Raw genomic sequence first — 13,997 nt, 5'->3', positions numbered from 1 at the left:
CCACGCATCACCAGACATTCTTCCTACAACTGCGGTACCACATACTTCGATTGTGCATCTAACAAGGATATCCCGTAACATTGTCCAGGCGCCCTCTAAACCGAATTAATACCGAAATTGCGGTATATGCAGCCACGCTCCATTTAAATGATTCTAGTTTAGAAGATATTCGTATTTTTCTAAGTCAGCGTGGAAATTATTATTTTCAGGCTTGAGTGGAGAATGATACGAGAACCTATAATAAATCTATCGGCACTATACTCATGTATAGCATGAAATGTGTGAATTATATCGAAGTATCACTGTATTAACATTTTCCAAATTTGGAATCCACCGAATATAGTCCTATGTAATTGGTCACGTAAAACTGTGGTACAATTTTTTTGTGTAAGCCAATAAAATTGAACGATTTTTTTAATTCAAATCTACCTATAAACTTAAATAGTTTAAGTACTATATATACGTTTTTAAATGTTTAACTTTTTTTTAATAATAATATTTTAATAATATTTCAGCCATTTTTTATAATTATTGTGCATTATCAAATCCATTAAGATGTCTCACGTCTCCTGAATTCGTCGGGGAACATATTTTTCAGCTGAGTTAGATAAACGAGTAGATATGAATCAGGATAATAATGACATAATTATATGAAGATAAAAGCTTCTGAAATTATGTACAGATAAAAATAAGAAAGCACTCCAAATAAACTTGTGAGAAGATTTTTCTAATTAAATTTGATGTGGTCATTGACAGAAAGTTGATACATTTTTTCACATTCATCTTGTGCAGTAAAATTGTTATAAAATATTTGAATAATATATACCTACGTATTCTTATATCATAGAAGAAATCCAAAATAATAGTCATTTTTATTAGAAATAAAAAGTTGTAACATTTATTCATAATGTTGATTGTTATTGTTATAAAAATATCTTTAGTAAGTCCTTTCTATGATAGTAAAAATCAGAATGAGTATAATTAAGTTTACCTGCACTAAAAGTAACTGATTTAAGTGTGGTCAAATTTAAATAACCATTCATTATAAAAAAATTGGAATTATTATAAATAGCGTGTTTTTCCTAATAAACGTGTGTGATAATCAGAACCTAATTTACAAACCGGTTCTGTATATGTGTAACAAAGTATCATATTGTAGACTTAATGACATTACTTTCATTTATCCTGGTTTGCTTTCATTTATCTTGCAAAAAAGGATACAAAATTAAAACAGACATAATGCATGTCCATATATAACGGATTCAAATTATTGCGTAAGAAATTGATCAAAATTAATAATTAAAAGCTTACATTTGCTTTACTTAATCTTTATAATCTTTATAAGAACACATTTAAAACTTCACTTTCTTTTATATATTATGTCCTCTTAGATTTTTTTAGATAGGGATAACATCATAGTGATTAATACCAATGTAAAACCAATTGATGCCAAAAATTTAATTTTTTTACGCCGGAGATTGGTTTTTTGTGACTCATTTCAGTGATAATATTAAGTTTAGCAATGGTTCATTTGTTTAACGATAAAAATGTTAATATTCAAATTTTGTATTTTCTAATTTTTAAAAAGAAAAATGTTTATATCTAGCTCGTACACTGGAATAGAACAAATTGAATTAGAAAAATCTAGATTTCTTATTGTTGAAAAGTATGCTTGTTAAAAAAATTATTTAATTACATTTAAGGGCACTTAAGCGGTTACCTTATCTACATTATTGTGAGTAAATCACACCAAATAGAGATAATTTTTTTTCGAACCGATAATGAATGGAAAATTGCTCAATTCGTGTTATTTTTATACGCTAACCATCTGAAATGATACGCGAAGTTGTAGAAATTCAATTATTTTATGTCGATTTTTGTTCTGAAGTAATTGTAATCTTAGGGGAGCGGCGGGTAATGTGGCGCACATGTTATAAAAAGCTCCGTTAAAAGTTAAATATTTTGAAAACTGTAGTAAAATAATATAGAGCACGTAAATTAATATCTTATCTACCCTATGAGTATGATTGTTGTTGAATTTACGTCTATTAAAGCAGTTAATCATCAAGTTTCACAAAAGGTCTGCCTGCGCCAAGTTATCCTTCCTGGTTGGCTAATGTGGCGCGCTCTTAATGAAATTTCGGAAAGGCAAGTAAAAGTTGTTCACTGAGTTTAATAAAATTAATTTTGGGGAAATGATGGGTCTCAATAATTACTTATAAATTGTGTGCAACTTGAACGCTATATATTATGTTTTTTTTAATCCGGAAAAATGCTTTTGTACTTTTTCACTACTTTTTGGTCACTTTGAAAATACATACATAATACCCAAAAATAACTTTTCATAATAAGAATTGAGTGATTAGCTTTATTGAGCAAATTTTTTCACCATACAAAACAGTACACGTAAAAGAAGAAAGTACAGTAAATACCTCTCGCTATAAATCAATCAATTTCTGTAAATGAGTGTGCGCCACATTAACTGCCGCACATTACCCGCCGCTCCACTATATTTACTTATATAAAATATATAAAAAAGCCACTTCGCCCGAAAAGTTTTTCAAAGAAGACACTATCGCACATTTACTTTAAAATTATATCAGCCATCCTAGTTTGATGTGCAATAATTCGAACGATATCAGAAAATTATCAAGCTTAATGAAAGTGAGTAAATTTAATGATCTTTGACTTAGAAATTAAAGAGGTAGCTTTTAACTTTTTTTCATTAAAATAATATATTGTAGTGACTTTTAGATAATGTTATATACGATAAGAAATTTGGAATTTCTCCAAATAAATAAAATTTACGGCCAGCAGTAATTGAGATGAAGTTTTTGGTATTCAAAATCTCAATTATTTTCATTATATTTTCTACAATTTTATCTAAAAATCACAGATTTTTTACCCTGACCACATTAGTGACTCGATTTCATCGAAATCGTTCACTTCCAACCATGCTGTTCAGATTATGCCGCGTTGCTGAACTTTTAAGTACAAAGAAGTCAAATACAGAGAAGTCTTTGAAGGCGATCACCACAAGATTTTCCAGTTCGTTTCTTTTTTTCCATCCTTATTCCATCCATCCTGGCATCTCGTAAATCATTATTTTTCGAGCTAAGTGACTAGCTAAAATGTTGAAAAACTTCCACGTGAAGTTCCTAATAATTGAGAAATCACATATTCAAATTGCTAAAAAAAGAATTCAAGAAATTTTTAAGAAAAACAGTTTTTCTTTTGACATTTTTTCGTATCTGGCATAGTTTGATCGGAAAATGGAATTTTTTATTCTCAATAAAATGCGGATGCCTCCCATATTCAAAATGTTCTTTTGAAGATCATATGTTTAAAAAAATATTATTGAGACACGAATTGCACAATTCTTTTCCAAAACAATTACTATCCACCTGACTAAGAATCATTATTTCTAGAGATATTTCAGTTTTATTCCCAAAGTTCGCTTTTTTACAGTTTAGTCTAAAAATCATATAACTTACAATACGAATGATGAAGAATGACTTTGAGGTACAGCTTCATTTTCGGTGAAATAAAATTCATGTAAAACGTATTTTTGGGGAATCTTCATGCGCCTTAAAAGTAATGAGAATAATAAGTAATTGAATTGCTCAAATATTTTTATAAAACATATAACTAGTTAAGAAGAATGTGGAACAATGTATCAACTTTCTGAGAATGAACTAGTTGCATATCTAATTTAGTTATTGAAAAATAATAAGAAGTTTATTTTGCGTGATTTCTCATTTTTGCCCACATAATTTTAGGTTTTATCTTCATATAAATTATGTAATTATTATACTAATACATACATAAATATATTATATCCTCATTGAAAAATATGTCCCCAACAAATTTGGAAAACATCAAATAATACGCACATTAATGTGCTTAATAATGCATACATTCTACAATCATTATACAAAAAGGAAAGGTTTTTTTCTGTTCAAAGATTGTGGCGACAGTCCATCTGCACCCGGGAGTAGAAGGCCTAGAAGAAGTAGAACAACATTTTCTGCACAACAATTGGCTGCTTTAGAAAGAGTTTTTGAAAGAACCCACTATCCAGATGCCTTCGTTCGAGAAGAATTAGCGACAAGGGTTTCACTTTCAGAAGCTAGAGTTCAGGTATGTAGTTGTCATTATTGTATTTGATTTAAACGTAATGACAATATTAACTTAATATAATATACAGAGTTTTATTTTATTAGAATTTTTAATTTGTTAGTAAGTAGTCTCAATGTGAAACAATTTAATCGCATAACTTGTGTATTCTTACTAAAACGAATATACGAATAGACTATTATTATTTTTGGATGGCAGTTGCTCCTTGTCGAAAAATAGTGAAGCATAATTTTTTTTCTAGTTTGGAATTAATTATACTGGGGTTTAAGTGGAAAAAGTTGAATGAAGCGAATAATAAATAATTAACACATCTAATCTAAAAGCAGTAGTACTGACGATAAAATTCTGATATTCACAGTGAATTTTGAATAAAATTTCATGTGGACATTAGACTTTGAATATAAATAAGAATATAGTCGATAAACTCACCGAATTCATGGAATTCACGGATTTAACGGAATTCACGGTCTGATTGGAGGATGGAAGGCACCCCTGTGACTGGTCACAGAAATAATATTGTGTCCAAACTTTAGCCCTTTCCGACATCTTGTGGGGGGCTGAGAAGCATCCCTGTAACTGGTCACAGAAACAATGTTGGTTAAGCCCCTACTCCTTTCCGACATTTTTCGGGGGCGGGAAGGCATCCCTGTGACTGAGCACAGAAATAATTTTGGTCAAACCCCCTTTCCCTTTTCATCGTTTGGTGGGAGGCTGGAAGGCAACCCTATGACTGGCAACAGAAACCGCTGTGTCACCGCTGTGACTGATCACAGAAATAATGTTGGTCGAACACTGTACCCTTTTTAAGCATCTTGTGGGAGCAGGAAAGCACCCCTGTGACTGGTCACAAAACTAATGTTGATCGAACCCCGTACCCCTTTCCAGCATCTCGTGCGGGCAGGAAGGCACCACTGTGACTGGTCACAGAAATAATTTTAGTCGAAAGCCGAACCCCTTTGCAGCATCTCATGGGAGGCAGGAAGGCACCACTGCGACTGGCCACAGAAATAATGTTGATCGAATCCCGTACCCCTTTCCAGCATCTCGTGGGGACAGGAAAGCACCACTGTGACTGGTCACAGAAGTCATTTTGGTGAATCCTGTACCCCTTTCTGAAATCTCGTGTAGGCGGGAAGACACCCCTGTAACTGGTCGCAGAAATAATTTTGGTCAACCCCCTACCCCTTATCGATATCTTTCAGGGGAAGGAAGGCACCCCTGTGACTGGACACAGATATAATGATGGTGGAACCCCGTACCCCTTTCCAGCATCTCACGAGGACGGAAAGGCACACCTGTGACTGGTCACAGAAATCATTTTGGAGAGCACTCTACCCCTTTTTAGCATCTTGTGAGGGCCGGAAAGGCACCCCTGCAAATGGTCACAGAAATAATATTGGTCGTACCCCGTACCCCATTCCAGCAGCGTGGGGGCAAGAAGGCACCGCTGTGACTTGTTACAGAAATAATTTTATCGAGATCTCCCGGAGGCAGGAGGTACCCCTGTGACTGATCACAGAAATAATCTTTTCCAATGTTTTTTAGTCTGGGAAAACAACTAGCAAGATGGCCTATATTGCGAATCAAACAGTAGGATTAAAGACATGGGAAACCCCCACCAAAAGCTTCTATTTTCGGAGAAAGAAAATATATAATTTTTTTTCGAAATTTAAATATTAACACGTGTCACCGGGCACTTCAAAATCCCATTTCATTAACATGGGACAATTTTAAATTTTAGAAAAATTGAACTTATGTTCCAAGGTTTCATCGAAATGTGCCAAGTTTTCTGGAGATTTAAGAGGAGTATCTTCGAAATAAAATCATACTTATCAATTTTTATTTTCAATTCACCCCCACCGTCCCTGCAGCGCTATAAATATGACCCAAAAATAAAAAAAAACTACATTTTTACGTATTGTTGTTACTTTTCAGCGATTTTCGTCGTCTCTGTTATACAAATTATTACTAATGGACAATTTTAATATTTACCATGACCTTTTAAACAATACATTTTTAATTGATTAAACAAATGTAAATTGTTTAAACAATTATTTATTCCCAAAAAATGTAAAAAAATAATCCTATTTTTTGATTGAAATGTAATTGTTTGTCATTGTTTGGAGTGGTAAAATTTTCTAAAAACGTTACGTAATTATTTGAATAATTATTTATTGTCTATTTTCAAAGTTTCTGAAAATTGAGCCAAGTATATCAACTTTCTTTTTAAATTATTATCCTATCCTACGTTTTTTTGAATAGTTACAGAATTTTGATACATTTATTTTAATGTTTAATAAATCTCTATTTGTTTAATTATTTTTCCAAAAATACTTTTAAAATCGTAATCAATTGTATTTCTTCTATTTTATTTCATTTTTTTTAGTTATCGAAATATAACTGGTTGAGCAAATAAAAATTTTTTATACAAATAGAAAATTTTTAAACATTAGAAGAAAATGAGCGACAATTAGTTGTTTAAATAATTACATAATGTTTTTAGAAAAATTTACTACTCCAAAGAATGACAAAATATTGCATGTCAATTTAAAAATACGATGATTTTCTACATTTTTTGGGAAATAAATAATTATTTAGTTAATAACCATTTGTTTAAACAATTGAAAATTGTTTAAAAAGCAGAAGTGAAAGATTCTAATGTGTCCCATAAGGGTTTACATTGTTCTTAAACCTTCTTTCCTATTCCTTCACACATACCCCACACACTTACTTGGTGGAGGGAGGGTGACCTGCAGTTTAAAGTGCGTTACGAACCACCAAGAACAACAGCTTTAACTACTTAGAGAACCTTTTTCTCTAGAGGTACCGATCCTACGACTCTCCGGAGATGAACAACTCCCTTCCTAGGCTAGTGTTGACTGCATGGGCCACCAAAGTTCTTCCAGAGTGCGAGGCGAGAAACAATAATACACAAAAATGTTATAGTTTTTTTTATTTTTGGCTCATATTTGGGGCGGTGTGGGGATGGTGGGGGTGGGTTAGATATTAAAGTTTAAAAAGTAAGGAAAATTATTAATAATAATTATTAATTCATTCAAATTTTGCGAGAAAAAGAAGACAAAAATATATATATACAAACAGGAAATGCGAATTTATTTTTATTTTGCTCTTTCGACCATGGCAATTTTCCTATTTTCTATGCAAAAAATTAGAAATACATAGAATGAACATAGAAAGAATGTCTTTACTATTGTGTTTTGTAAATCTCTGTCTTTCCAAGGGATTATAGAAAATTTCTTTTGGTATAAGTTCAATTATTTAATCATTTATACTTATATTCCAATAGACTTAGTAACTTCGCAGTTAAATATTCACGATTGTAGCTCTTGGAATAGCGACGCTATATTCCTGGCGTGTTATTATCTTATTGTAAAAATAAATATTATAATATTAACTTTGACAAACGAAAAGTTTTTCATGACTCTCTCCTAAACAATTTGCTTGAAAGTTTATCAATGATGTATTACCCATATCAACCAAGTTTTTCTCGTATAAACAAAATAAATAACTATTTTTAAGATTTATAAATTGGTGTTGGCAAGTCATACAAAAGTTTATATGAAAGGTTCGTCAATACTCTAAATATTAATCAATGATGTTTCACTTTTCGCACGGATATTCAAAGAAATTAGAACGAATTCAAGTAAATTGAGGTGTAAGATTTCCAATAATTCAAGAAAATTCATGTAATTTTCCGTATATATAAAAAAATTCAAGAGAATTCGTGTAGTTTTCAGTGAATTCAATTCTGTTTGTACTAGAAAAGGGCCTTCTTTTCTCCGAAGATCAAAAAAGTTATTCAGTGCGTTGCTCGGTTCTACTCGGATCCAACTAATAGTAGAAATTTATTTTACATTCAAAATTTTTTAATTAATCCATCGAAACATTCAATTTGCATTTAATAATACTCTAGCAAATCTCTTTGTAGAGGAAACAAGGAAGTAAATAATTCTGTAGCCCAAATTTACGATAATTTCATACACTGACAGCAGTAATTAATCACTCGTGAAGAAACAATTCTCAGAAGAACAAGAAAAATTATCTCTGCCATGTGACGAGCTCAAATGCTATTTCTCTTGTCTTAATACGTTCAAGTGGAATTGGCTTGACAGCGAAATCTGCTCTGTGGTTGAGGGATTAGAAGTCGAGGCGAGGGTGCAAAGTCGTAAATATCCTGCAGGATCAACTCCCGGACAATTACATATAGGTAGTTTACTTTTCGACATGGTGGTCCAAAAACTCGAAACTAAAGTTTGGTGGTAAGAAGAAAACACACGGACCGGAGACGGGACAGCGTGACGGCTCCTGGCAGGCGCACAAGCTACAGAGCCAGAGGTACCGACTTCGACCGACAGACAGACAGTCAGATAGACAGAAGGGTGCACGCTGTATGTAGTATGCACGCACACGTGCAGAATGAACGTTATGCTATGCCAACCACATATAACCACATATGCTGGAGCCATATAAGCGAGCCCGGCAGGCTAATCATAGCCCCTTGCCTGACAACCTGTCTCCTCCGATTTTCTGTCTAACTGTCCGCAACGTCCTCCGAATTCACTCTTTTATGCAAGATGCATGCTACTCATGTGTATACACTGTGTACAACTACTGACATAAGAGCTTATAACTCTACCAATATTTATTTTTAAATCTTTTTATTCTCAGGCCACATGGGAAGGCACGAGCGAATTTTCACCACTTGGAATTACTCCCCTGTAGAAAATTATCGATGAACCATTCGGGGTCATGATAGACCGTCCTGACCGCAAATTTGACGCTTACAAGACGGTATATACTGAATTATGACACTGAGTAGAAGCAAAACGTTTTTGTGTGATCAAACGTGACTCTGGACAACCTTGTGTAGCGCTAGTCTGGGTGAGCTAATACATATAATGCTACAATGTGGGGCGAAGTGAAAAAACGATGTTCAAAATAACCTGTAGGTCACAATTCTTCATCGATTTTCAATTTTTTTTTCAAAAAATTTAGCGTTAAATTCGCAAGGTATCTTCTGAGGCCGATTTTTAAATTTTTGTTTGTTTATATTTGTATAAAGCTGCAAATAGCGAAAAAGAGCTTATTTAAAAAATTGTCTGTTACATTATCTGTGAAAAATTTTCTCAGTGGCAACAGGTCTGAGATTTGATGCAAAAGGGTCGATGGTAGCAAAAAAATGTGTTGACATGTCAAATTATTTGTTAGAAACCAATATTTTAAAAAAAGCCAGTATATGATTGATTATGTTTTTGTAAAGTATATTTATGCATCGGAATTTCTTTTTCAGAGTAACAGAGTGAAATGTCAACAAATAATATAAAAAATGCATGATTTGAAAAGTTTTAGGCACAAACAAACCGAATTTTCTTCTGTTTTCGAATCTCATTGCCTGTGATACATAATGATGTATTTGTATCATCTAATATAATTTCTTAAATTTATCAACAATTATTAAACATAAATAAATGAATGATTTAAACAGTTTTATGCAGAAACGAACTGAGATTTGCTTCCAATTGTCTTCGAATTTCATTGCCTGAGATTCACATTTATGTATTTTTGTCATTTGGTATAATTACTTAAACTTATTAACAGTTATTATCAATAAATGCATGATTTGTATACAGTTTTAGGAGGAAACGAACCGAATCATTTTCCGATTGTCTTAGAAACTCATTTTCTATTATGCACATTGATGCCTGAAAACATAAAGATTCACAAACATGCGTTTGAAGAAAACAAAACTACTTTATACAAATCTCGAATATTCGATTTCTTTCAAAATCCTATCTCAGTATAATTATAAAAAAAGTATTACCCTGAATAATTTTTAATACCAATAATTGCGCACTTTAGAGATCGCACTTTTCAACGGCAAAATCAGCTTTTATGATTAAAAAAAACAGTCAAACTAATATGTGCCGCGTTGGTTTGTATAGTATTGTATGTATAGAATATACTAAATTATAGAATTGGAATATGTTGGGGACATCCTTGACGTATAAAATTGGGACATTAATGCAATATCCTGAGAATATTCTGAGATATCTTTGGGACATTCCGGGGATATCGACATTTCCGCCCTGTACGATATTATTCGCGATATCCCTACGATCTCCTGGGATATGCCCATGATATCCCGGGAGATAAATGGGATATCCCGCCGATATCTCATGCTGTTAGGGTTGATTCATATTTATATTATTCGTTGATGAAGTTAACTAATTATATCAGATGACAAAAAAATGTCAATGTGCATCACAAGCAATGAGATTCGAAAACAATCGTAAGAAAATTCGATTTGTTTCTGCCTAAAACTTTTCTAATCATATATTTGTTTTTATTATTTATTGATAAAATTAACAAATGATATCGGATACCACATTTTCATCATCTAGTCCGGGGGCTGGATATGTTTTCGTATGTATTCAAGAGGCAAAAGATAAAAACCAGTTAATCTTATGTATTGTGACCTGCTAAATCCAATGGTACCGGTTAATTTTATGAGAAGTGGATGGGTTTTGTTTAAAACGCAATTGTTTAAACAAATATGAAAAATGGTTTTTCTCAACAGGACACCTTTTTTTTTTAAGAAAATTTGAACAATTCTACGCATTAAAGTACTCTTGTAAATTTTTGTTGAATGCATATTTACAAAGTTATAAATTTTCAAAGTTAAAAATTTGACGTTTATGGCAAACTTTGAGTATCGATTATTCTTGACCTATTGATTTTTTTTTTTAATTAAAGAAGCAATTTGTTCTTTGAGAGTTCCTCTACCTATTCATTGTACGCAAGATTGGATTAACCAGTCGGAAACCTAGGTAACGCAATTTACAAGTAGCACCTTTCGTGCGCGCGACAGTGCGTTTGGCGCTTATGACTGGCGAGGTACTCGGGGCCTTACTGAAGTAAGTATGAAGTTTGTCCCGACTCTTTGCAGTCAATCAATCAGTGCTTACTAAATAATTATTTTATTATATATAAACATTGCTATATTATCAACTAAATATCATACACTGTTCATACATATCAGAGTATATAAAATATAAATATTTTTCTGCTTAGTTTTGTTTTAATGAGTTGCGTTACCAAAACTATCAGTGGAGTACAAGAACTTTTGATCTAGAAAAATTGCCACCTACGTCTGATTCCATGGCTTTGCATACAAGTCGAGCATTTTACGTAACGTATCAGTAAGTAAATTGTTTGAACAAAAATGCTGACATATTAGATCCTTTGTTATATGGATATGAATGCAGGACAATTTTATTGGTACCAAAGAAAGTTTAACATATTATTACCGCCTTTGAGCGAATTTGTTCCGATTTGTCGTTGTACAGCTTGCACTCGAACAACATCATGTTGTTGTTTAGAAGCCAAAATAAAGTGTTGTTCATTTTGTTTGTGTTAAAAAAACGATACATGTAAGAATAAATTTAATGAGCCTGATGAACAAAACTGAGCAGAAAAATATTTATATTTTATATATTCTGATATATATAATAAAATAATTATTAGGAAGAACTGATTGATTGACTGCAAAGAGTCGGGAAAAACTTAATACTTACTTCAGATAAGGCCGCGAGTACCTCGCCAGCCATAAGCGCCAAACGCACTGTCACGCGCACAAAAGGCGCTTCTGGTACATTACGATAACTAGGCTTCCGACTGGTTAATCCAATGTTGCGTACAATGAATAGGTAGAGAAACTCTCAAAGAACAAATTGCTTCTTTAATTAAAAAAATATATATTCAATAGGTCAAGAATAATCGATACTCAAAGTTTGCAAAAACGTCAAATTTTGAACTTTGAAAATTTATAACTTTGTAAATATGCATTTAACAAAAAAATTACAAGAGAACTTTTATGCTTAGAATTGTTAATATTTTCTTCATCAAACGTTTCCTGTTGATAAAAACAATTTTTTTTATATTTGTTTGCCTCTTGAATGCATACGGGAACATACCCAGCCCCCGGACTAATCACATTTTACCTCGTTGCTCTGAACGAGCGATTTCGATGCATAAATATACTTCAGATTGAAGTGTTTCATCATACTGGCATTGGTTGCAAATATTCGTTCATAACAAATAACTTGACGTGTCAGCAAATTTTTTTTCTTCCAAAATTTAAAAAATCGTCCTCGACAGATTTCTTGAGAATTTGGTGCTGAATTTTAAAAAATTGAAAATGGATTGAAGAATTTTGAACTACAGTTTATTTTGAACATCGTTTTTTCATGTCGACCAACTATGCACTAGTCAATCAGTCTTGTGAAAATCTATTTTATCTGGTGGATGTTAAAAACTATTTCAAAGACTGCCAGCACCCGATTCGGGATCAGACAAAATTTTTGTGTTTTTGATGTTCGCATTTCTTTATTATTACTTTTGAACGATCAGGATATTTTTGAAAATGTGCACCAAAATTTAGAATGAAACATTTAGAAAAATGTTTTGTCCTGGCTGGCTGGACAGCACCCGATTAGGGCTCGAAAAGACTGACCAGGTGATGGAAACAAGATGCCCTTGTTTAATGTTCACTTTTAATTCTATATAATTTTAAAACCGCTGCCTCTTTTTGGAAATGTACAAAAAAATATTTATATGAGACACTTTATAAATTTGTTCGCATATCGATTCAGCCAGCACTCGATTAAGGTCCCAAAAGATTTCAGCACGAGTTCAAAGTCCCTGTTTTCTAGCATGTATCTCAAAATGTATTATTATTTAATGTTCATTTTTCATTTTTAGTACTTTTAAACAACCTGGCTTTGTTCCAAGGTGCAAAAAAATTTTTGAGTTAGACTCTCAGAGAAATGTTTGATCAGATGATAAGGAAAAAATTTGGGTTTGATCCTCAGAAAATTGTTTGGCCAGGAAGTCAAGCCATCACCCGATTAGGGCCCGAAATGACCGTCTTTGTGAGGCGGTCTAGACAATGACCTAATTAGGCAAAACTCTGCCCCGATAATTTTCTACATGGGAAAATAACGATATCTCGGAAGCCAGAAGAATCTCCAGGAATTTGTTTTCTCAATGAAAACTTATTTTATGTAGTCAAAAACGCAGACTGTTATGTTACATTTATACGCATATTTTAACGTAAGCATTTTAAATATTTTTTATACATGCATCTAAATAAATGCGTCCAATGTGAAATTTTTTATGGCCATTACAATTTTTGCATGTCTTATTGTTATTTAGAAGTTATAAACGTCTAAACATGGACGGTTACATGGACGGTTACGCTATACATACAGGTTTTGGCCCTAAACACAGAAGTTAATGAAAACACTACTTATGTTCAATTTTTTCGAAAAATTAACAAAAAGTGCTCGACAAAATTAGGACTTTCCCTTTCGTTAACGTGATATAGATTTTGCGCCAAAAGACTTTTTCGAATATAGGACTGTTATGTTACATTGAAAAAAGCGTTCGAATTCTTTGTCGTTTAAAATGCTTATTACATTTCCTCCCCTCAAATATTTTATTTAGTTACTTTGTATATACACTCAATTATATCTGAGAAAAGCGAATATCACGAATCAAATAATAACACAGGCCCACAAAAAAAACAAAAGTGTCTGTGCAATTGACCAGACCTATATATTCTTATGTATTTTTCGACCCTGAATCCGAATTTGCAATAAAAAAGTAAGGTCCAGCTACTTTTTTATGGGGTTTTGATCGAAAAACCTCATTTTTTACGGTTTTTCATGGTTTTTTTCAAATAAAAAAAAATAAAGAAAAATTTTATTTTTTTGACTTCAGAATCGAATTCTACGGGAAAAAATACATCGAAAACCATGTTTTGATTTTTTTTTTACAAA

General features: G+C 32.4%; 1 protein-coding gene across 1 annotated transcript in view; it reads left to right on the top strand.

Annotated features, from left to right (window-relative positions):
* LOC117180106 (paired mesoderm homeobox protein 2-like) overlaps positions 1–13,997 on the top strand; it is a 26,574-nt gene that overhangs the window by 2,805 nt on the left and 9,772 nt on the right. Inside the window, exon 2 of the mRNA XM_033372433.1 lies at positions 3,965–4,140. Within this exon, the coding sequence (XP_033228324.1) occupies positions 3,965–4,140 (176 nt within the window). The remainder of the gene's footprint in view (positions 1–3,964; positions 4,141–13,997) is intronic.

Source organism: Belonocnema kinseyi, chromosome 9 (genome assembly GCF_010883055.1).
Source record: "Belonocnema kinseyi isolate 2016_QV_RU_SX_M_011 chromosome 9, B_treatae_v1, whole genome shotgun sequence".
In the NCBI taxonomy this organism is placed as follows: domain Eukaryota; kingdom Metazoa; phylum Arthropoda; class Insecta; order Hymenoptera; family Cynipidae; genus Belonocnema; species Belonocnema kinseyi.
The sequence above is the reverse complement of the archived record's forward strand: the minus strand, read 5'-3'. Positions and strand labels throughout refer to the sequence as shown.